Source organism: Miniopterus natalensis, chromosome 3, assembly GCF_054644295.1.
Source record: "Miniopterus natalensis isolate mMinNat1 chromosome 3, mMinNat1.hap1, whole genome shotgun sequence".
Classification (NCBI taxonomy): Eukaryota; Metazoa; Chordata; class Mammalia; order Chiroptera; family Miniopteridae; genus Miniopterus; species Miniopterus natalensis.
Genome location: NC_142083.1, coordinates 4,070,252 through 4,094,904, shown reverse-complemented (window position 1 = coordinate 4,094,904; position 24,653 = coordinate 4,070,252). Strand labels below are relative to the sequence as shown.

Below are 24,653 nucleotides of genomic sequence, written 5' to 3'. Positions count from 1 at the left end.
TAGCCAGCAATGTACACCAGGAAACCAGGTATCAAGTCAAAGACACCAGGGAAATGTGCTTTTGTGTTGATGGAGCTTTGGGGCAAGTACGTGGTTTTATTTCCTTCCCTTAAAGCAATATTTTTGGAGGAAAACTATTTTTCTTGTGGTAATTTTGGCAAGTGATCATCCGTAGCAAAGGCACAGAGTGTTCATTTCCTAGCAAAGACACACTTTTTTTTCCCAATATGACAGAAGGATGAACTTTACATAAATATTATTACAAATAGTTTTATACATAGTAAGCACGATTGGGGGAAAGCAGTTTTCAAGACAAATGGCAAAGGCCTCCTTGTTAATGAATTCTTTGGTCATCAACAGGTCTTGGGTGACATGAGCTCTGTGACCAATTAACTGTTTTTTACTGGTGTCTGTTCTGTGTGTCCCTTGGGAACCAGGACGAAATTAATTATCCGGGGTTATAGCTCATAGAATATCTTTAACACAGTTTACCTTGCTTTGATGTAAAATAATCACAGAATGAAAATATCATTAGATCTAAGATAGCCTCATTTATGGAGCCACTGCTGAACATGTTGGTAAACTTTTTATTCTTTTAAAAATAAAAACTCAGATGTTCTTAGCAGGAAGCACAAACAAAGCAGAAATAGAAACTCTGCACGTCTTCGCATGGCTCTCGGCATGAAGCTCCTCACTCACTGGCCAACCGACTCCTGAGTTAAATAAAACAGAATTAGTCTCGGTTACTCTACGATGGCTTGTCATCACTTTAGCAAAACAGACATTGCTGGGAAGGGGGATCCCCACTATTGCTAAAGCCAGCAGTTCCTATTCTAACTACTCGGGGGAGAAATGCTGATAAACTATGAAAATGTTGATGCTAGTCAGTGAAGAAAACAAGCTAACATGAACCAAAAAATATGGGAGTACGCGAGAATAAAATGTGAGAATCCAGAAAAATTGAGACAGGAAAAAAGTAAGACTACAAGAAAAGTTGTAAAAGAAACTAGCCCATGGTGATAAAAGAAAAAATAAATTATAGGCAATGCAATAGATTTACTTTTAGATTGATCGGGGGGAAAATGTTGTTTATTTTTTATAACTGTATATTTTCTCCCATAATATTATGAACAAGCACATAGGGATTGACTAGGTCTTTAATGAAACTAAAAAAAAAAAAAGCAGCTGGACCCACAGACAGCCTGTGTATATTGGATTTTACCATTTATTTGGAACACCCTTCAGAAGTCACTTACAGTTTTCCTGTACCTGGGGACATTATTTTCTATACCATTGCTATCGTCTGATTTCCTGTATTAAAAAACAGAAAAGAAAATCACTAGATGTTTAAATCGCATAAAGTTCCGTCAGCGACCATCCATTCCATGCTACCAGGTTAACGAGAAAGGTAAACACAACAGGATTCACTCTTCCTAAAACTGTTTCACCCACAATGTTGATTTTTTTTTTATGTCATGGATCCTGTTGCCTCAGGTGACAGCGACAAAGGCCTGTGTGTGTAAGTCAGAGGATCGCGTCTCCCCAAGCGGCGTGGGGACTTGGGGACGCGGCTATAATGTGCATGTTGCTTTGACACCTGCAGCAGGACAGCCGATCGGGGGCTCAGGCGCCGTGCGAGACACAGGTGCAGCCATTGGACACGTTGGTCAGGCTGAGTTAGGGGCTCAACCTGGTCCTTCACCTGGGCCTCAGATTCCTGGGGCTGACGAACGCCCTCTGGGCCTAAGCTCTTATCACCGGGGAGTAAACTCAGCCACCAAACCAGTTCCGTCAGGACTTGGGGCAGGGGCAGCTATCGAGTGGATCAGGTCGAGAGGAGCCCCCGCTGAACTACCCTAATGAGAACCCAAACTAGCCTGGCTGCCAGAGGGGCGGGGTGGGTGGAAAAGATGCAGGGGAGTGAGAGGTACAAGCTTCCAGTTATAAAATAAAGGTCTGGGCCCCCCCGCCGCTGGGCTCGGCACTCAGGCCTCTGCCTTGGAGGAGCTAAGAGCTCCCGGCTTCAGCTCACCCAGCTGCATCCCCGGCAGCCCCCTTCCCAGCCCTCCGCCCGCTCAACTCTACACGAAGGGGGCCGGGCAGGACCCAGCGCACAACTCGTGCGCTTTCAGAAGTACTGACTAACGGCATCCTAGGCCGGTCGTTGTCCACACCGCCGGGAATGCGGACCAGTGATGGACGCTAAGGACACACGGACGCCCAGGCACCAACCCCGGGGTTCTGCTCCGGAGGCCCGGTAAGGTCTGAGTGACGGCATTTTTAAGGAGCATCCATCCGAAGTGATTAAAAATATAGCCGGGCTTGAGAGTCAGTGCTTCACGCAAATAATACTTCCTATGGTTACTGGTCGCCCTCTGTGCGCCCGGGCCCATGCTGGGCACTTTGGCACATACAAGATGTCACTTTAACCCACGGCCTTACGCCGTAAGTGCTGTTGGTAAACCCACCTTCCCAGGAGAAAAGGGAGGCGCAGAGACGTGAGTTCGGTACATGGGGCAGGGGTTCCAGTGTCGGCAAACTCCAGACGCTTGGCCACAACACTGACACACGCCATGAGGAACACGTGCAATCTGCCCTGTGACTCCCCCCCCCCCCCCGTAAGCACTTTATTCTGTTTCGTATTAATCTGCGTTTCACTCCACTGAAACTTAATCTATAAAAAATACTACTTACAGCTGTTCAATTTGTTCAAACTCTTTCCCATCATCTGTGTAACAAAAGAAGAATATACATATTGAGACTGGTTAATTATTCTTAGGGGCACATACGTTCAACGCAGCCCCCTGCCCCCGGGTTAAGAACGCACGTGCTGTGTCCCCGCTTTGCAGTGAAAGCGAGACGAGACCTTGGGCCGCCGCACCTCGGCCCGTCCTCGACTCCTGCTCTGCACGCCTCGCCGAAAGCCTCCATCAAGCCTAGTCTAGCCTAGTGCCTCGAATTTTAAAAACAGGATGGATTGATAGGTCAAGTACAAAACTACTGACGTTATTAAAAATTCAGTACGAAATCAGGAAAGAATACAGAATTTAAGATAAATTATCTTTTGGGGGGGACCATGGGTTTCTCAAACCGTAGCCCACCAGGCGTAGGCTACAAAAATGGGAAAATGACTGGACACTGTCTGTTCTATGAGAACTCTAGAATGTTTGATAAAATGATGTGGAGCCCGGCCAGGTGTGTCTCAACGGTTGAGTGTCCACCTAGGATCCAGCCGATCAGGGTTCGATTCCCAGTCAGGGCACAGGCCCGGGTTGTGGGCTCGATCCCCAGTTGGGCTTGCAGGAGGCGGCCGATCAATGACTCTCTCATCATTGATGTTTCTGTCTCTCTCTCCCTCTCCCTTCCTCTCTCTGAAATCAATAAAGATATATTTTTAAAAATAATAATAATAAAAATAATGTTAAATGAGCCATCGAAGTGAAAAAGTAATTGTCTGTCTTTGGAATTCTTTATATGAAGTTACCACAGAATTTTCCAATGTTCCAGCACCAAAGCACACGTCACTTAATTGGTGTGCAGGTGAAGTAACACCAAAGAAAGGGGGAAGGGAAGATGCACTTTAATACTAAAATATTTCAGTAAGTTCCAACAGGAAGACCATCAGTGCAAGCTCCGAGCTCACTGTCACCACTGGCATTAACCTAAATATCACTTTCCAAACGACAAGAACCAGATTCCCCCGCGCCCCAAAACTCGAACGCCCCTGTAACGTGTAACCCAGCACGAGACCGTTACCTAAGCAAATGCGCCCTACCTGGACGTTCCTTCTTCTTTTGCGTGTACATCTCACAAAGCAGAATAACTGCGACCAGCAGAAGCGCCTCGGCGGCGATGGCGAGGAAGGGCTTGAGGGGCACCAGGTAGCTGAGCACGACCAGCTCGACGCGGTCCTCGCTGGCGCCCAGGTGGAAGAGGGCTCGGCACCGGTAGGCGCCCTGGTCTTCCTCCGACAGCTGCGTGATCTTCAGCCTTGTCTCATTAGCGTGCGTCCCGTTGATCACATACTTTCCGCTCGTCTGACCGGCAAGAGGGACCTACGACAAGGAGACATCACAATCCAGCCCCAGCGTGCGGCACAGAAGACGCGCGTCCTCGGTCATCCGGTTCGGAGCAGGAGCCCTAAGGCGGCGCCAAGGGCACCGCTCACCAGCGAAAGGCGTGTTAGCGCCTGTGAGCAGTTACACGAACGGGCCCGTGTCCTGTCGGAGGTGCATCTCCGGGAGGCGGCGGCCAAGGGGCCGGCGAGGCCTCTGCTCTCAGCGCTTGGCCCCGAACGTCTGAAACTGCAGCGTGCGGGTCATCGTGGGCAGGTGTCATACGAGAAAAGCCGTCTGGGTTTCACATTCTAACTCCCGACGAGCTGGTCAAAGCGCTTTCCCCTTCACAAGCCCAGGCGAACATTAAACCAACTATTAACCTTTAAAAGACGGCATTTAGAATCCGTCAGCATTTAAATTCAGCCAGCGGGACCCACTCCTTGCCAGGAACTGAAGTTCCCTTTCAGCGGATAAAGGTTCATGAATCTGCTAAATCTGATCATTCCTATGAGGGAGGGTCCCTGGATCCCGACACTGGGAGTTCCTCCGGCTGGGGACCGAAGATGAAACCTTCAGGCCTTGAAAGATGACGCGGAGGGACCGGCGGGGTCCCGGGGAGGCTGGTGTGGGCCGTGGTCTCCCCACTCTCCGTCTTTTCATATCTGAGTGTCTCTCTCGCAGGCAAGCTGGCTCCTGAGATTCACTGGGTTTTTCTCAGCTGCTCAAGAGCCATACTGAGCTATTTGGGGGCTTATTTAATTCATTTAAATTCAATTTCATTCTCAGGCCATTCGATGCCTTCACGGCTCTATCACTCAACCGGGCTGCTTAATAGATGCCCATCTGCACACAAATGTTCTCGGGGGTTATCTGATGAACTGTCTGTGAGTTTATTATTGGGCCCCAAAATTATAGCAACCCGGCCCCCGTGCACTCAGCACTGCCCGTAATGCTGTTACAAATGCGTCCTCTCTAACGGGGCTGATGAATCTCAGCACCGCGTGAGCGACGGGCATCCCGGGCGACTCTGATGCGGGTGCCTGGTCTACAGTTTGAAAAGACACTCGACCTAAAGTTTTGACCTGCCCCCCCCTTCCCTAAACTTGTCTCACATCCTAACATGACCCACGCTTAGGGCCAAGTTGAGAGAAAATGAGAAGAGCAACTGGAGAGAAACACAGACTAAAAGTTTAATATAATGAGATTTAGGGCATTTTTGCCAATATTACACACACATAAATAAATGAGACTCTGTATTTCCAATATCACAATTTTCACATATTTACATGATTTTAAAAAATATTTACGTACACAAAATGATCACCTTTCCTAATCAGCAATAAGAAGCGAAGCAGAGAGGTTAATGGCTTACGTCTATTCCTAAGGGACTTGGAGCTGTTTCTCTGAAAAATGCAACCAGTGTTATCGCAGAATCAGCCCCCCTCCCGGCCTCCTTCAGCCGTCTCGGCAGCACCCCCTTTGTCGAAGAAGGAACTTGAGATTTCACTGTAAGATCTACACTGTCACGTACTGTTCCTTCTAGAATTACAGCTACAGCCTTTGCAGAATTTAATTTCAGCGATCACTAGCAGCTGGTGTCCCCTGCAGGATAATTTCCTAAATTTCCGTGCTATTAGAGGCTATCTGCGAGGAAGAGCGAGAGCCAGAAGTGACTGCTTGAATGCTCATGTTATTCTTGAAATCAGGTCTTGGACTATCCATTAATTCCTTAATAGGAATTCCCAGCACTTGGCTTCCCTTAAGTCTCTGGAAAGCCAAAGGAGGCCAATGGGAGTTACTGGAAGAGCCTAAGACCTAAGTTCATTCTTTTACCAAATGCAGCCACTGTATCGCGTTCTGTCGCAAGGGTCCCCAGAGACAGGCGCAGGAAAAGAAGTCTGCCTCGTTTTTCTGGTTACTTTTCGTGAAATAATAAGAAAAAAAGAATCTTTTCTCGTTGGGGTTATTCATAAAGTCACCAACTGAAAATGAATTACAGCTTCCTTTCAAAGACTTTAAATACGTGGCTAAATCTCAAAAACAAAGCGCCAGCTAATGAACCCTTAAGGATACCTTCAGATGTGTAATAAGCTAAAAACATCAAATGACAACCGCATTTGTCACATTGTGTCTTTGTGAATACGTACTAAAGAAAAAGACACAGACCTGTAAACAGCCCCAGGACTCCTGAGTCTGCTATAATCTTACTACGTAGGAAATAAACGTTATTTTCGTCTTCTTCAAATGAAAGCAAGCAATGGGTCTTACCTGTGCACTCCCATTGCTACTGTACCAGGTCCAGTTTAAGGGAAAACAACCTTGGCATTTACATATCAAGACGGTGGAATCCCCGACGTAAGTGACCAATGGTTTGTTTTTTCCATGAAGTTCAGGGACTAAGGAAAACGCAGAGAAACGCCTGTTACTGAAAGAGTTTGACTACGGTGGATGTGTGCAAGTTGAGGTCCATTTCTTTCATTTTCTCACTAATATGAGAAAGACCCACCCACGTTAGCTCTGAGAGGCCTCCGCTAAAGACGCGCAGATTAGGCAGGAATCCGAGCTCGGCTAAAACAGAGATTCTTCTATGAAGCCGCCATTTCCTCCAACCGCAGACGGGGCGGAGCCAGGCCGGGTGCCACCTGCAGAGCCACGGCGGGTGCATGGTGGGTGCTGCTTTTTACCAACGCAGCTGGGGTGCAGCTACTTCTGGAGCCGGGCTAGAGGCGCCTAAGACAGTCGCCGCTCTGAGGGCCGACTCTGCACCCGGCTGTGCTGGGCAGGAGCCGGGGGGTTCCTGCTCCCCCAGCCTGCGGGTCCCCCGGGCCTCTCTCCCACTCCTCCATCTCAGCCTGCGCCTTTCTGGAAATAAGTTAGGTCTTGATTTAGCAGGAAAATGTGTTGAAATATGATCAAAACATTGAGGTTGACTCAGGCTAAGAAGCAAAAGTAGAAGGAAAGCAGTGTTTGGGGGAAACACAGTAGAAAAATGCCCTTTTTCAGTAGGAGTCTAGGAGGCACAGGCCTGGGGAGCATAGCTAATAGCTGGAAGGGGCTTTTCAAGAAAATCTGGGTATTTTATGAGGCTCGGGGGAGAGACGCAGTGCTGTGCTACTAAACCGTCTCAAGTAAATGTTAAGATCAGGATACAGACTGCAGATAAGTGGCAGGGAAACAAAACCAAAGTTCTGCTTTCTTTTTATCTCTTCTGTGCTTTTTTTTTTTTTTACTGTCCCTAGATTAATGGCCAAGGTGACAGTCACCGCCGGCTGATAGCAGCAGCGTGGGCCTAAATTATAAAATGCACTGGGCCTGGGGGAACATAGCTTGTTTGAACGGCTCCAGAGGTCACACGTGGTCCTGGCTGCTGCTTCCGTCAGGAAATATTTACGAGCAGGTCAGGGAAATAGCATCCTAATGGGTCCTGTTGACCTCTTGGAACATTGGATCAACCAGGACACGGGACAGTCTTGGGGCTGCAAGAACCCATTTCCAAAGATGGTGAAGTTGCCGATTCAGACTAATCTCTAAGAAAGTGGGATCCAGGATCCACCCAGTGGAAGCGAAAGCCCGATGGAGCCACAAGGCTAGAGATTTCTATCTGCATTTCCATGGAGTAGAGAAAAAGCATTTGGGGCTCAAGGATATTGGCGTATTTTCAAATTAGGAAAAAGATTCTTCCTCGTGGTCAAAGACAGCTTAACTCCAACACCGGGGTTTGAAGCTGAAGTCCCAGCCGATTCTATTACGTACCCCTTCCGTACCGGGACCCCTTGGGGACCTCCCGATGAGGACAGATGGCCCGGCCAAGGCGGGTGTCATAGCACTAGGTACATTCCAGACCTCACCGCGGTGTCCCAGAAGGTCCATGTCCTATCGCTTGTCCCTTACCAACTAAATCTCTGCATCTTCCTACTGAGGGGCTTTAACACAGATGAGCAGGGTAGAAGTTTCCAGCAACTGCCTCAGAATATTTGACCCACGACGGAGAAACCCCCGTAGACCATCGCTCGTCTTTCCTGGGCGAAAAGCAATCACGACATTTGCTGTCTCCCCTGCGACTGGCATCAGCAGCCAGACCAACCACAGCGTCAGCAGGGTTTTTGCACCGTACTGAGCAGTGATGCGGGCCTTTCACCATCTTCAGCAATAAATCAGCCGGCTCCCCCGCAGGCAGGGGCAGGGAGGTGCTGACGAATCATTCTGACAACTCAGGCTCAGGCTCTGTCGCTGACTCACAGAGTAACAGAATTTTTTTTTTTTGGCTCAATTTAAAACAGACGATAAAGCAGGCTTTTCATCCACCCTCAACTGGAGTGATGCTAAGGAAAGATAATCCCTTTTCTTAGGAGCAACCATAAGCAACCCATGTGGAGAAAGCATAATAGGACATTGATAAAAATATAATCTTCTGTAAACCGTACAGACCTAATTAAATAACTACATATGAGTTGTTCCGCAGATGCCAAACATCTTTAAATGGTAATCACATGAAGTTATTTCTCCAAACAATATTAATTTAGATGAATTACAGAGAATTATTATTTTACCAAAATTAAAAAGATCTAGTAGGGCTCAACTTACTAATTTTATAAGTATCTTCATGATATAGTACATACTTAAAAGCTACATTAATGTTAAGTGGGCAGTAAAAACAGATAAACTGAACTAAACTGCTTCAAGAAAACTGTTGTTGTTTTTTTAAAGTAAATATTCACTGGCAGTTTTCTCCAGCACTTGATTTCAAATCCAGGCTTTGTGTTGGGGCTCCAGCCAGCATCAGCCCCGTCATCTCAGAACAGACAGGAACTCGGGGGGCCTCTCCAAGGCCACTTGGCATCCAACCTCTTGGTCTTTGACAGGCACAATGCTCCCGTTAGCATCAGAGGTAAGAACAACCACGTCCAAATAATACTTTGGGTCATTTGTTCCAAGAGAGCTCATGAGAAAAATGTGATATGTTCAGCATTTAAGCTTTGAACAGGCATGACTAGTGCCTAGGAAACAGAGCCCTTTAGAAGGGGGGGAAAGCAATTTTTTGTAGTTGAATTTCCTGGAATCACATAAAGCCTCAAGATCTGATGAGCATTTCCTTAAAACCCACAGGTCTTTACATATTTAAAAGAGGCTCGATAACCTGTTTACTAGGACTGTGTGTGCTCGTGTTCAGTATCCTTGCAACTCATTGGAGGGAGCGAGGCAGGGCCGGTGGGAGGGAGAAAGGCAGAAGGGAGGGGAGAGGGGGGAGGGGAGGGGGGGAGGGGAGGGGAGGGGGGAGGGGAGGGGAGGGGAGGGGGGAGGGGAGGGGAGGGGGGGAGGGGAGGGGAGGGGAGGGGAGGGGAGGGGAGGGGGGAGAGGGGAGGGGAGGGGAGGGGAGGGGGGAGAGGGGAGGGGGGAGAGGGGAGGGGAGGGGGGAGAGGGGAGGGGAGGGGAGGGGAGGGGGGAGAGGGGAGGGGAGGGGAGGGGAGGGGGGAGAGGGGAGGGGAGGGGGGAGAGGGGAGGGGAGGGGGGGGAGGGGGGAGAGGGGAGGGGGGAGGGGAGGGGAGGGGGAGGGGAGGGGAGGGGGGAGAGGGGAGGGGAGGGGAGGGGAGGGGGGAGAGGGGAGGGGAGGGGAGGGGAGGGGGGAGAGGGGAGGGGAGGGGAGGGGAGGGGAGGGGAGGGGAGGGGGAGGGGAGGGGAGGGGAGGGGAGGGGAGGGGAGGGGAGGGGAGGGGAGGGGAGGGGAGGGAAGGGAAGGGAAGGGAAGGGAAGGGAAGGGAAGGGAAGGGAAGGGAAGGGAAGGGAAGGGAAGGGAAGGGAAGGGAAGGGAAGGGAAGCACAGGGGTCAAGGAAGGAACCGAGCATAGTTTATTCTCCAGTAGGTTAAATTAGGCAGACGAAGGAAAGAAGCTTCAGAGAGAATGTACACAATCAGAGTAATCCAAGGGTGATGGTTTCTGCCTTTGCAGAGACCGAGCTGCATAAACACAGGATTCATTCTGTTTACCGAGAAGGAGCATTTACAGAGCCCACGAGGGAAACGAGGTGGTGGGAGCAGAGGGGGCCGGGGGGCGTGTAGGAGCGAACCACCCTAAGTCACGGCCGTGGCGGAGCAGCCCTCCCGCCGTGGATGGGGCCTTGGGGACCGTGTCCACATCTCAGGGCCGCTGGCCGGGCTTGAGAAGGATTTCTCCTGCGCCCTGGGAAATTCCTGTGGCGACGGACGGCGTTTCCCAAATACCAGCATGGACACCAGTCACCGATCTGTCACTGAACATGGGCTTCTCGTGACGGTAATTGTCCAACCTGAATGACTAGTCTTTCCTGTGAGTTGAGACCTCCGACGTTTCGGTTTAATGATGGAAAGAGGAAAATACTTTCATTGGTCTGTCCTCACGGGGAGAGCTGTGAGTTATATTTTGGGGTTGTCCTCAGTTGATGAGATCAAAAGCAGGCCACCCTTTGTGGGTCTCCGTAGTACTTTTAAATTGTATGTAGCCTTAAGTTTCCAAGTCCTGGGGCCACTGACACATATTCTCACAGTCTAGGAGGCAGCAACTCAGACACCCAGAGGGCGCTTCTAGAGGCTCTGAGTTTAGACGGAGGGAGGGAGGGATGGATAGATAAATGATATAGATAAATGATATAGATGATGATAGATGATAGATAGATAGATAGATAGATAGATAGATAGATAGATAGATAGATAGATAGATAGATAGATGATAGATAGATGATTGATAGATAGATGATAGATAGATGATAGATAGATAGACAGATGATAGATGATAGATAGATAGATAGATAGATAGACAGATAGACAGATAGATAGATAGATGATAGATTCAAGAGACTGCTTTGATTTACAAATACCCTGGCAGCCTGGTCTTTCTAACTAAAACCTGTGCTTTAAACTAGGGCAGGGAGGCCGCGTGGGAGTGGACTGGGAAATACAAATCCTACCCTAGGAAGCACTATTTTAAAGGTTGCCACTTACGATTCAACAGAAAGCATACGATTTCCTTTCAGCTGCATTGTGTTTAGTATCATAACAATAATTTAAAAATCAGGGGGCGTCGAAGTCTGAGAAGAGAATGCTGGGGTTATAACTCCATAAATTATTAGCACTGACCTTTGAAATTAAATGTGCCCCTTTGTTCCGTTTCATCTTGAAAGAAACAGGAATAACTTCCCATTTGTTGGCTGTTAATGATGGTGAACCTGAAGATAATTTAAGTTATTAATTTAGGCTTCGTTCTCAAAGCACTTCCGAATGAAAATGAAAAGACTTAGCCATTAACCCAAATTTTTAAATAGAAAAAAAAAATTTTTTGTAATAACATTCAAGTAGCAACAAAGGGATGAATGCCAGTGAGCAGAAATATTTAGAATTTAGCTCGTGACTTCGCCCGGCGGCCCGGCGGCCGGCCGCGCACTCACCGGTAGCGGGCCCACAGGGCGCCTCCGGCCGCGCTCACGGGGTCGTCGCCCTCCAGCAGCTCGTCGCCCTTCCTCCAGGTCACACGCACCGAGCTCGGGTCTCCGGATGTCGTGAAAAGGCACGTGAGCTCTACAATCGAAGGCCTTTCCAGAGTGATGTTTTTCTCTACGGCGACACTGGACTGTCCTGTTAGACACACACACAAAAGGGACATTCAGGGGAAACCCAGCGTCTGAAGCAGTTTAAAGCCTCCACAGCCGCGCTGTGCTGAGACATTTCCTCGCGTGCCTTCCTTCCAGGAACGATGTCTCCGTCCCCGCGGACTCGGTTCCCTCTGCGACCCTCTCTCACAGGCACCGCCGGGAGAAGTTTCATGAAAACATCAGCAGGACCGCAAAAGCCTAGGACTGTGCGCTGGGCTCCCCGACAGAGCAGGGAGGGAGCCATCGGGGGCGGGCCCTGTGCTCCCAGACACGGCGGCCGGGGGCCAGCAGAACTGGCGGCAGAGGGTGGGGGGACTGTCCGGTCGCCTTTCAGTGGCCACGTCCCTTGTAGTTATCGCAGGGTTTCAGGTATAATGTGGGTCTGTGCCATCTACTGGCTCTGCCCTTCCCGGACGCCTTACTCCCTAAGAACTTGGAGGAACTGGGTGGAGACACAGATCCAGGTCAGACCAATTTAAATACACATCCTGCAGTTCTGGATTTTCACTGAATTTGAAATATCAGGACAAAGCTACGAGGCGATAGAGCTATTTGTAGATATATTGATATTGATGCAGATTAGATGTAGAGATAAAGATAGAGATACATAGATATAGATATCGCACTTAGGAAGGATACATGGAGCCAACTTTTTTTTTTTTTTTTTAACAGTGGTAAATAAAATTTAAAAAAAAAAATCGAGCAAGGTCACTGCTCTTCCTAAACGGACCAAATAATACAGAAGGAAAACTTTCTCTGTATATAATTCCGGCAAATAAGCGAAGGAACGGAGCCCGCGGTGCTGCAGGGCCGGTGAACCCTGGGTGTGGGCATTTGGCACCGACTGCTCCCGTCAGCTCTGGAACCAGCGGGGGCCTGAGGAGCACCCGGCACCTAGGAAGTAACCTGGTAGCAAAGGGGCAGGGAGGCCTGACGCTGTCCCCAGACCCCATTACCAGGCCGTAGGAAATGCAGAGGGTGGGGGAACGTGTTAAACTGCACCCCGCGAAAGGAAGCTGCACAACCCAGATTGTGAGAAAACTCGGTAAGAGGAAGGGCCTGGCTTCTTCCAACAGATGAGCTGGAAAAGGGAGACGAATCAGCCTCACGCTGATAGGAGACTTCAAAAACATGCCTTTTTAAAAAGAAAAAAGTAAAACTAAGCTGTTGCACCTAAGGGTGCACGCCTGGGTAATAAAACAATTCTGAAAAGCCAGGACGTGGCCTCATAAAGACGAGAGTGGTGGTCACGCCGACGGGGAAGGAGGGCTGTGGGGGGGACGGCCCTGGGCCAACACGTCTCCATCCTGCCCGGCAGCGTGGACTCACCAACGGCAGAGCCGAGCGCAGAGCCGAAGCGCAGGAAAGGAAAAGCAACTCCGCCGAGTTAACCTGCAGTCCCTTTCAGGTCTACCTGGAACTCTGCAAACGGGCCTCCTCAAGCCACGGCCAGGGGCGCAGCCTGCGAGCGGCTAGGTGCAGAGCCAGCGGGCATGGCCTGGCGGGCACGTGCCTGAAAGAACCGCGCGTGAATTCCAAAGCTGAATTCAGTCTTACGCTCAAACAGGGAGGAACAGACCACCCGAGGTACAGTAAGACTGTAACCAGAGTCAACTCTCGGGGGGGAAAAATCGAGTCCGTAAAACTGAAACGATTTCCACGTTTCAGCATATTTTCTGAGCGTCTTGCCCTACGTCAGAGGTTACACTGCGTTATAGAAACAGGAGGGCGTGTTCCCAGATTTACTATATTCGACCCTGAGCTTGTTTTCTGTAAATTTCCCTCGCTTCACCGTTAGCCCTGGAGTACCCTTAAAAACCTAGACCCCTCTCTCTGTCAAAGACATGCACCCCGCCAGCCAGTTTCACGACGGGATCCCCGCCTTCAGCTGCGTTTCATTTCAGCGCGGCCTGTTCCGGTATCTCTCACCATCACAGGAAGGGCTTTCTCTGAGGTTGAAAGTGGCCTAATTGGTTAACCTGACAACCTCTTTGCAGAGCGGATGCTCTGCTTGATGTCACGGAAATATCAGGCATGGCCAGAGACTGCTTACCCCTTGGAATCTCCACAACTTGGCTTCGTTTCGTGACCTAACAATTCGCTGCCCCCCCCCACCTTTCCCAGCTACCGAAAAATGCTGATGCCCATCGGGACTTGGCTCTTTGGCCTCTTCCCTCTTCGAGTTCACACTCCTGCGTTGGATTCAGTGATTATCTCTAATGTCCTTGATTTGCAGAACTCTTGGCTCCATTCAGACTTCCTTCTTGATCCCCCAGGCCCATCGCTGCAGGTGCCTACGAGCGTCTAAACCTAGACACCCCACAGGTTCTTCAAGCTCACTGTACCCAGGTGGTGCGTTGGCCTTCTCTCGCCTGACCCAGGGCACTGAATTCCATACAGCGAGCTCAGTTGATTCTACCTCTGAAATGTCCAACCAACGCGCCCAGTTGTTGCCAACCCTCCTTACGATAGGCCTTTGATGGGATTACAAGAACCCCAAAATAACGGCACCTTAGCATATTAAATATTTTAAGCATCGGCTTCCAGACTAAAGGGTCCTGGGTTTGATTCTGGCCAAGGGCATGTACCTCAGTTGCAGGCTCAATCCCCAGCCCAGGTCAAGGCGTGTGCAGGAGGCAACCAATTGATGTGTCTCTCTCACATCGATGTCTGTCTGTCTGTCTCCCTCCCTCTCTATTTCCCTTCCACTCTCTCTGAAAAGCAATGGAAAAAATATCCTTGGGTGAGCATAAGAAAGAAAAAAAAAAGAGCCAAATCTTTTCCTCTGTCAAATAAAACAAATTGGACTTAAATAAGAGAAACTTGATTCCAAAAGTCTGTTGCAATAGAGCAGATGCGCCCGAGGTTGGAGCTGCATCTCAGGATCAAGCAAACAGGCCTTTCTGGAGGGAAGTCCGCGAGCAGGAACCTGTGAGAGGAAGTTGGCCAAGCGAGTGGTGGAAGCTGATGGCAGGGCTGGGCCGGGCCGGGCCACGTGCTTAGCTATTGCTCAGCCCCAGGGCAGGCCCCAGGGCAGGGCCTGGGGGGAGGAGAAAGATACCGACTCCAGTGCGTCAGGCCAAGGCGAAGGTAAGGAGGCAACGACCAGGGACACCTGAGCGCTTCGCAGCAGGAGGGATGCTGGTTTGAACAGCAGTCGGAGAATAAAAGAGTAGCCGGGAGTTAAAAATAACCAGCCAGGCTTCAACTAAAAAGTCCGAGCCTGCTCGGGCCCGGGGACCCTTCCTCCCCCGGGCGCCGCTGGGCTGGGCCGCGACTCTGCCAACGTCCCGGGTGGTCAGAGGAGAAGCAAACCTATTACTCCCCTGAATTGTCTTAAACATTCCATCCTAAAGGAGGAAACCAACCGCCGGAACATGCAAAAAACACAAAAGCAAGTAACCCAGGAGTGTTCTGTTACTTTCTCCAAGTAGGAATAGACTCTAAACATTGGCATAGGGGTATCTGGGGACAAACAAGCTGCAGTGTCATAAAAATGTTCCCCGGAAAAGCTCGGTGCACACAGCCCTCGGGGATCAGGCTGGGGAGGAAAAGGCACACCTCCTACTCACGTTAAACAGAAATACAGAAAGTTCTTCAGGCGAGGGGATAGTTAACGATGGTCATATAATTGGTAAAACCTGTCATGGACTCAACAAACAGGTTTAAAGTATTTTAAATGCTAATTAAGCCTTTAATAGCGTTGCTCAATCGGATAACTCCTCTTACGCTAAGGACCCTCAGGTTACTTTGGAAACGCTGGGTCCAAAACCACGAGAGGAGAAAGCAGGGCTGAGTTTCGGCTCGGAGCCCTCGGCCTGGTTCTCTCGAGCACGGTCACGGGCTCCGGGAGTCACCTGCCTGCCGGTCTCCCAGGAGACCCGGCAATTCTCTCGGTGCAGAGTAGTTCAGACGGATTCACCAGCAGGAACGGACGGAAATCAGAAGGAACCCTCTTCTCCCCCAGGCGCCCTCCCCTGGAGCTTCCACAGCCTCCGTGTGTGGACTCGCTGCTCCCCCCGAACCCAGAGCCCACCCTTCCAGCATAAGGTACCGTACACACTGCACACCCGTGTGATTGTATTAGGGGCTGGTGCGCGTGTTCCTCCCACCAGACACGAGCGGGGCCTGGTTCCCCACAGGCCAAGAAGCAGCGGCTTCATTACAAATACAGGCTTATTTCGGCATCGCGCCAGAGCCCGGGCCACCTTACCAGTCAGCGATATGTTGTGGCTCTCCAAGGAGAGGTTGGCGAAGCCGGCCAGCATTTCCTCTCGGGCAGGTAGATTGGAAACAGGTGAGGCTGTGAGAGAAAGAACATGGGTTTATCTAGTCTTACCAAGGTCAGGTGACTATCTGGAAGCCAGTTTATAACAGCTACTGTGTTATACACCACGAATGGGGACGTTTCGGGAAGGTCCGATTAGGTCTTATAAGTGCCACAGATACTCGGAAACACACTGAGCTGCTAGGACCAAATTTCCAATTGTTTCTACGTTGTTGTTGTTGTTAACTGAAAGATCTCTATCGATTTACATCAAGAGGCTTTAACAAAACTTTCTTATCCTACAATTTGTAGTTTCTTTATAAAACATAAAGGAAGACACTGAGGAGTTAGATGAGAGTGGCAGAAAACAGAGAGGCAAGGGGAGACGGAGGAGGCGAGGGAACAAGGAGGGGCAGGTTGCCACAGTAAAGGGCATTAAGAAGGGCAACAGGCGCCCGGGCGCCGGGACGGGGAGGGTGCTGGGCGCACAGGAGCCCGCTGCCCTTCCCTTTCCCTGGTGACAGTGCAGGGTCCCCCACAAAGCTGGCTTCGGTTTTCCCGTCACTCGCATCTTCTTTTGAAAACTTTTATCAGAGAAACAAATGTTGCTTTTCTGCCTCTCACTCGCCTCGCAACTTTTTCTTATGCTGGTTACTGTTTCCTTGACTTGAGGGCCCCCGGCCTTGCCTCCTGCGAAAACCACTCCAACTCTATCAAACAAGCCCGGGAAGAAAAATAAAGGCCTCTTATTGCCAGTTTGGCTGCATTCCTTACACTTCATTCAGTTTAAATGAATCCTGGCCTTTTCGGCTTCACCTTTTTATACTTCGCTCCAAAGTTATTTCCAGTTGTTTCCTTTCCTTCTTTGTATGAAAAACGTTATCAAAGTCAGTGGTGGTTCTGTCGCCTCAGCTCACATGCCGCCGTTACAATATTGCTCAATAAATATATACACCCATATAAACCTAGCAACACCCGATTCTCCAACGCGTGCGACCCACAGGCCCCATCGCTTCTACCGCAGCTCTGGAAGGTGGGACTCACTTGCCCATAAAATAACCCTTTCAGGAATTAAATGCCTAAATCGCAGTACCCTCCGCCAGTGACCATATAGGAAAACCTGCCCCGAGGGCCTCACCGGGCTACAAGAAATGCAAAACCTTTCCACCACATTTAATACTCGTTCGTCCTCCCGGCCTCTCAAACACACGCGTGCACACGCACACACACACACTCACTGACGAAAAGGCTACCTTTCCCTAATGAAAATTCTCTTTTTTCTCCTTGGGCACAGCTCACTGAGAGGTTACAGTAAAGAGAAAGTATCTCAGGCAGATCCAGGCAGACGGGGTGGGAAGGGAGGCAGGGAGGGGCTGTTTGTTCTACTACAGCTTCGGTGCCACGAAGCTTCCACAGCACAAGCTCTGCCGTCTCTGCCTCCTTGCGGGGGTCTTTCTCGGCCCGGCTTACGCAGACCAGGACGCAGGTTGTCACCCACTCGACCCCTGGCCCAGCTGATGTCATGTATTATTATTATTACCATTAGTCACCCTAACAGCAACAATGAGAGTGACAGAAGCTGGAAAAAGATGCTGTCATTCTGTTATTTCACTTAAGTAAGTGACTACATACAGCAGCCGCCACGGCTTGATGCTGGGGGGGGCATGGGGAGCGAGCTCGGGCCCAGGCGGGCTGTGCGACGCACAGCAGTGTCAGCTCAGCCCCGGTGTGTGACTGATCGTCGCGAGGATTCTCGCCCAGCCCTCGCCCATGGCATTGACCGCAGCCAGCCCGCGAGTTTCGCACAAGTTGGCGTGTGAGCTACAGAGCATGAGGCCTGGCCTGCACCTTGGAGGGGCTCTGGAGGTGGGGCCGAGAGGGAGCGAATGCCAAGGGGTGAGCTCTGAGGCTGCGGCTGTTTTCACCGGGCCCTGGACGGAAGGCCTCGCCTAGGTCTGAGTTAGAGCGAGGGATCTAGGCTCGGGCTGGGCAAAACAGAGCGAGCAGAAGCTGAAGGAACATAGGAAGGGAAAAGCCAAGCTCTGAGAGTAGGGGGGTTTGGGTCGTTCCAGGGCACACTCGCTGCTGTGACCACCGCCCGCTGCTGACAGTAAAAACAATCAGACACCTATAAACCAGCTGCACCTGCATCCTAACCTCCTGTTTCCCCTAAAGCTTTCGGGTCGATCAGGCTCCGATGCCACCGAACAAGCCCCACGTGCGGGAGAACGGGCACAGCTGCTGTGGTTTTTGCTTTGGGAACATCATGTACAAACATCCCGAGTGCAAAAAGCAGGCCCGTCTGCAGAGGGTGTTAGACGAGTGAAAGCGGGAAGTTCTTTGTTTAGCCGAGGTGTTTTTTTTCATCGAAACAGTGAGAATGTAAACCGGTTGCTTTCGCTTGGCAGGAGGCTGATGCAGCAGACGCTGGCATTTGAGGGAAGTTGGCAGGTAACGCGGGCAGGCGTGGTTTAAAAACTTCCCCAGAGGACTGTGCTGAGTCACAGACAGATAAACAAAATGCAGAGGCAGGAATTCTGCGTCCGACCCCCCCGCCGGCTTGTCACTTGGGGTTGCATCTCACGGAGAGAGAAGGGAGGGTGACGGGAGCTGTGGAATCCTGAGCGATGGTGCCAAGACCCCACGCACACCCCTCAAGTCATCAGATTCTCCATTGCTTAGTCACCGCTGGAGATTTTCCATGGGGCATCGTTCACCGGTCGTGGCAAAAATGCCAGCATCTAATGGTGGTTCCAGAGGTGAAAGGTTGGTTTTTATCCCTCTGCAGGGGAGATGGCGTAGCTGCACCACCCGCATCGATTGCCTCGGACCTCACATGGTCACCTTCCCTGGGCATCTGCGTCCTGTGTCCAGATCTCCCTCTCGCTCCCTCTCCTCTGTCACAGAAACCTCAGTCGTGGGCTGAGGGCCTGTCCTAACCCAGTGCGACCTCATTTTACCTTGGCGGCGTCTGCAAAGACCCGACTCTCAAGCACGGCCACTTTCACAGATACAAGCGTCAGGACTTGGCCATTTCTTTTTGTGGGACGCGACTCGCCCAGCACGTAGGGATGCTGTTAAGCATCTGACAGTGACAGCCCCTCACCACAGAGAACTGTCCAGCGCAAAGTGGCACTAACGCCAAGGCGGAGAAACCCTCCTTTCAAAACGGGTACATGCTCCACCCTGATTCTCCAACAGGATTTTCAATCATCTGCAGCGGCCCCGGGGCCCTGAGATCCTGACCTATTTTAAGGACCTTTTAGGAAGAAGCCCGGGTTGCTGTGCTGAGTTTTGAAATGCGAAACAGGACACCAGCCACAGCTATGAGCTGGCTCCCGGCTCCTGGCTCCATCGCAAAAGCACTTGGGGCTTCAAGATCAATCCAATATCACATCTAAATTCCCTTTCAGGACCTCAGGACCGTGTAAGCAGAAGGCTGTAAATAGATTCTATCTTGGGATGAGGGATACGTTAGTAAGGACATAGCCACAATAACTTTAAAAATGCCAGAACAACATTTTTCAATTAAGAGAACAACACCATTTTTAAAGATAACATCTATTATTTCTATACTAACGATACACGATTTGAGGTATTTTGTGATGCATGAACAGTGACTGTTATTAGGAACAGGGAGTTCATTTTTTAACAAAACACGGTGAGGGTTTTTTCCTTCTACGTGAATGTGTGTGTCCTAAATTGTTTATTTCTACGGTTCACGTACCATCGTGAAAGACGTGAGGCCAGCTATCCAGAAGTAACTTCGGTAGATTACAGTTTAGGACAATCCACCTTAACACATCGCCTGCCACTGTTGGAGAACAAACACTCCTCTGGAAAATGGGCCTAATGACACTCACTGACCATTTCCCCACCGTGCGTTCCCTGTGGCTTAATGTCAGACTCTCAGAAAGAGCTGAAACACTCTTTGCTTCCTTTCAAATAATCTTGAACTAACAGCAACGTTGCAAGTACAGGATAAAGAACCCTCCCCCTGAACCACGTGAGAACAAGTCGGCGCCCCGAGGACCCGTTGCCCTCCAAGACATTGCTTCATGCTCACCGCAGAGGACACACCCTGGGCCATCCCGACACGGGAAGCGAGCAGCTGTGCGTCACCCACTCACCCACAGCGCATCACATTTCAGCACAAGTCCTTTTGCTGAAATGCGCTTTTTAGCCAAAGGTTCCAGCTCAGCAGACGTGTCGCCATTGGCTGCCACGTCCCTCGGTTCTCCTTCACTCTGGACGACTTCAGTCTCTCCCGACCTTCATGACCTTGGTGCTTGTGAGAGTAACAGGAGAGCCGTGTGGTAACACGATTCGACTCAGAGTGGACGTCTTTGGCAGGAATATCCCAGGGGTTGGCTGTGGTCCCCTCACTGCGTCCTGTCAGATGGTAATTTTTTACCTCTCTCTTTACTGACAACTTTCGCTTTGATCATTTGATTAGAGCCGTATCCGGAGGGCTTCTCCGCGATAAATGTATTCTTTTTCCCTTTTCTTTAGTAAGAATTTTGTGTGAAGCTGCTTTGAAACTATGTACTATTCTGTATGTCATCAAACTTTCACTTGATTCGTTTGGTGAATTTATATTGGTATGTATCATGAGTAGCTACATTGTTCAATGGGCATTGTTCAGGGGATATTAATGGCACTAGTCCATTAGCATTGTTAGTTATTGTGATGCTCAGTTTGGCCCAGCTCTGTCCAGTGGGGGCCCTGTCCCTCTGGCTCCCGTTTCCTTTCGACATGACCCATCATGCTCTGAGCACCTCACTGCTTCTGGCTCGAGATGGTCCAGGTTCATCTTGTACTTTCCCGAGCTCCGTCCTGAAATCAGCCATTTCTCCAGGTTCTACTTACTATTAGTAAAGAACGGCATTAGGATCAAGATCTGGGTGCTGAGTACGCTTATCACTGCTGGGAAATCACTGCTCCAGCCCCACGGACAGAGCTAAGAATGCACGCATGCCCATTCCTACACACACAATATTAATATATATATCTGTGCATACATATGTATGTGTTCTCTATCGTTGGTTCCAAACTTTCAGAGACATGCCCAGTTATCTCAGAGCCACGACGGGGTATTGTGTTCAGGGAAGCCAGCTTTGGAGACCGGCTGAGCAATGCCAACTTTCCTGCTCTACTACTTCATTAATTATGTGCACTTGGGCAATTACAGAACCTCACAAGTTCCAATGTCCACATCTCAGAGTCAGGGTCAACAAACTGCTATAAACGTAGCGCTATAAGCTGCATCATGCAAGGCACACAGTTACATAATAAATATGAAAAAGTATAACCATTTTAATATTAAAATTTGGCCAAATGTTTTTATACATCTATATCTAAGTAGTTCAAAGTATCTAGATTTAAAAGAAATTTTAAAAAAGCCCTGGCTGTGTTGCTCAGTAATTAGAGCACTGGCCTGAGCACTGAAGGGTCTTGGGTTCAATTCCCTGTCATGAGCATGTACCTGGGTTGCAGGTTCATTTATTCCCTGACCCCAATCGGGGTGGGCGGGGGAGACAGCCAATCGATGTGTCTCTTTCACATGGATGTCTCTCTCTCTCTCTTCCCTCCCTCCCTCCTCTTTCCCTTCTATCTCTAAAAAGCAATGGAAAACTGCATGCCTTCTCTATGCCACATTATTCCATAATTTCAGCTTAAGAGAAGCTGACGGGGTATCGCTGACACTGCACATACACAGACCTTTGCCACACACACAGACACTTTGTTTGTTCATTTATTCCGCTTTCCGTTTTTGCCTGTTTCTCTTTAGAAGTCTACCCCGAATGTCAGTTTAAACCTGACTCCCTGGCCCGACAGAGTAACTAACTACCCAACAGCCGGCTCTGGAGGAAACGTCACTTTAAAGGCGGGACTTTCCGCTCGCTCAGGGTCACATGATTAAAATCGTGGGGGGCTTTAAAAACTCCCGGTGTCCACGCTGAATCCAGGCCAACAGAGTCAGGATTTTTGAGGGCAGGATCCGAGGCAGCACTTTTAAGTTGCTGGAAATTCCAACATTCGGCCAAATGGAGAAGCAAGGTTCTAGGACGAACCCAGAGGGCACCGGTCCTGGGACCTGCAGGACTCTGGGGCGAGTGAGGGTGATGCAGGGATGGCTGACCCGCGGCAGCCTGAGGTGGAGGTGCCCTGACAGTTCTTTACACCTGGCACGAGTAAGAAGAGACGCGGGGCCAGGGCACTTAGAGGCTGAAGCAGCCGAGATGTTCAGTCCAAGTTGTGAACCAGGCCTTTGAAAGGACATTTATTTTAAAAAATGCATAATCATGTCCTTTGATTAGCTGCCCATCTTTATAGTGCATTATGAAAAAACACTATAAGCCCATAACTGAATTCCCGTGAAAAGCTGAAAACCCTGAGTAACATGCCGAAGCCTGTTACCTGATGGACAATATGTGCCAACTTGAGAGCGGCCTGTTGTCCTAACTGGCTGCTAACACTGAAGCTGTAACGCAGGAGCGTGCATAGAAAACAGGTTAGAGGGAACACTTTCACCATAAAAAGTAATTATAAACGGGTGGGGCTAAAAATGGCAAATTTGGAGCTGGTTTTGATGTTCTGCCCATAAATCCCACTTTCAAACTGTCTTTAACAAAACAACCACCACAAAAAACTTCACTATCAAAGACCGTGGTGTAAAAAGCGCACACGCACGCACACACGCACATGCACGCACACATGCACGCACACATGCACACACACATGCACGCACACACGCGCGCACACGCTCCAGTGAGCCCCAGGCTTTGTTTTGTTTGGTTGCTTGGTGGCTGCTACATCCTGTTTCACACCCTCAAAGCCAACCCACCGGCGAGAAGAGTGGGTGCTGTTTAAGCCTGGCCACAGGCTCAAATGAAGGAGTTGGCCTCGGTGGACTCCCAGGCCCTGTGGGCCCCAGATTCACCCGGACCCGTGCGCCCCTGTCCCCTCCTCCAGCTCCGATAAGCCGAGCGTGGCCAATGGGGGGCAGCGGCGTCCCCGCGCGCCGCCAGCATCCTCGCGCCCCTTCCCACCGCCGGGCCCGCGCGCCCGCCCTGCCCTCCGCGCCCCTTCCTGCGCGCCCCCGCCGCCCCGCCTCGGTCCCGCGCCCGTCGCACCTGGGGGACGGCTGTCAGCCAGGCTCGGGCGCGCCACAGCCAGGAGGCACAGGAGGAGCAGCGGCGTGGGCGGCGCCCGGGGCCCCGGCCGGCCTGGGCGAGCTCGCATGGTGCCGGCGGGTCCCTCGCGGTCCTCGCCAAGGCCCGTCCTTCAGCGCACTGCCCTAGGTGCCTGGAGCCCCTGCGCACAGTCGCCGGTGGCCCGGTGCCCAACGCCAGTCCCAGTCCCGGGGACAGGACGCGCGAGAAAAGGCGGAGTGGGAGGGGCCCGGCGCCCTGCCCTCCTCCCCCGGGACACTGTCACCCTCGCCGCGCCCGAAGCTGACCCACAGCTGTGCCTGGGCCTCCATCAGTTACGCAGCGCGCGGCCGGGTCGCCGCAGGCCGCGCGGATGTGCGGTGGCCGCTGCCCAGCGCAGCCTCTCCCGCCTCCGCCCCGCGGGATCTGGCAGGTCTGGGGGCGAGCTTGCTAAGGCCGTGGGGCGGGTGATGGCTAACTCATCTCCTGGGGGCGAGGTTGAAACTATGTATTTACACGTACCCATATGTATGCATAGTCAGAGATACATACGTATATTCAGATACATATGTATATTCAGAGATACACATTATGTTACAGTGTAATCTATTACCTATAACGTCTGCAGACTGTTTGCGGTTCATGTGAAGCAGGTTCAGGTACTTACTTCGATGGGACGGTGATGGGATGGAGAACACCGGCGGCCGCACCCCTGGGTCGCTAAGGAGACTCAGGCTGGGGAGGCGCCTGCCTCCGCCCGCGCTCCTCTCTCGGCTCCGAGTCCCTCGCACACTCCCTCCCCTCCGGGCTCCGAAGGCTTAACCGGTTCTCTCCAGACGGTGAGTCCCAAGGCCCTAAAGTGTGTCTGTTTTCTTTTGCCTTTGTTTGCTCGGCCCAGCAGGGTTTGCGGAGCCACCTAGGGCTCCAGAAACAAAAACTTCCGAAAATAGCTCCTGCGAACCGCACAGTGCGCTGCGGGCCTGCGTCAGGCTCCAGCAGCTTAGGGTGCTGTTTACTCAGCAGGGCTGTCGCTTCGCGTTTTCAGGGCCCCGACCAAGTCAAAGGAAACCACTAAGAGCCCAGGCTTTGTCAGAGAGGGAGGAAGAGTCTCCATCAGAGCATAAGAGACTGGAAAGATCTGATGGTTCCCCAGGATGCTCTAACCCGGTTAAAGATGTGGGTTTCTTAAGTATTCCTCTTGAGCTTTGCTTTCTCCGCCTTTGTATTTAGGACTCGGGTTTGATATTTATAAACTCAAAATATATCCGTCTCCAAAAAAGAGGGTTAAAAGAAAATGTTATATATACATTTTAAAACTTCATGTGCTAAACAAGAGCTATGCTCACTTCGGGCAGGAATGGTTAATTTTTAATTGGTATGTGTTACTAGGAGAGTCTCTTGTTTCTGGTTTAATATTATATAGACAAAACTGGGAGGAAGAATGCACATGATTTAAATTGGTGTTGAGAGAATGTGAGCCATACAGTTCATTAAGCAATATTAAATGTCTGCCAAGTGCCAGGCAGTGTGCAAAACTGCTCCTAGCTCCCTC

General features: G+C 50.6%; 1 protein-coding gene across 1 annotated transcript; it reads right to left on the bottom strand.

The window, feature by feature from the left end:
• Nucleotides 1-576: 576 nt before the first annotated feature.
• Nucleotides 577-23,207, bottom strand: EMB (embigin). The gene is made up of 9 exons (XM_087815042.1): nucleotides 23,084-23,207; nucleotides 15,894-15,983; nucleotides 11,477-11,663; nucleotides 11,169-11,257; nucleotides 6,327-6,454; nucleotides 3,776-4,055; nucleotides 2,695-2,728; nucleotides 1,257-1,311; nucleotides 577-713 (listed from the first exon to the last, which is right to left on the bottom strand). Exons 1-9 carry the CDS (start codon nucleotides 23,190-23,192, stop codon nucleotides 696-698), a joined length of 990 nt encoding a protein of 329 aa, XP_087671168.1. The 5' UTR covers nucleotides 23,193-23,207; the 3' UTR covers nucleotides 577-695.
• Between the last annotated feature and the right edge of the window lie 1,446 nt (nucleotides 23,208-24,653).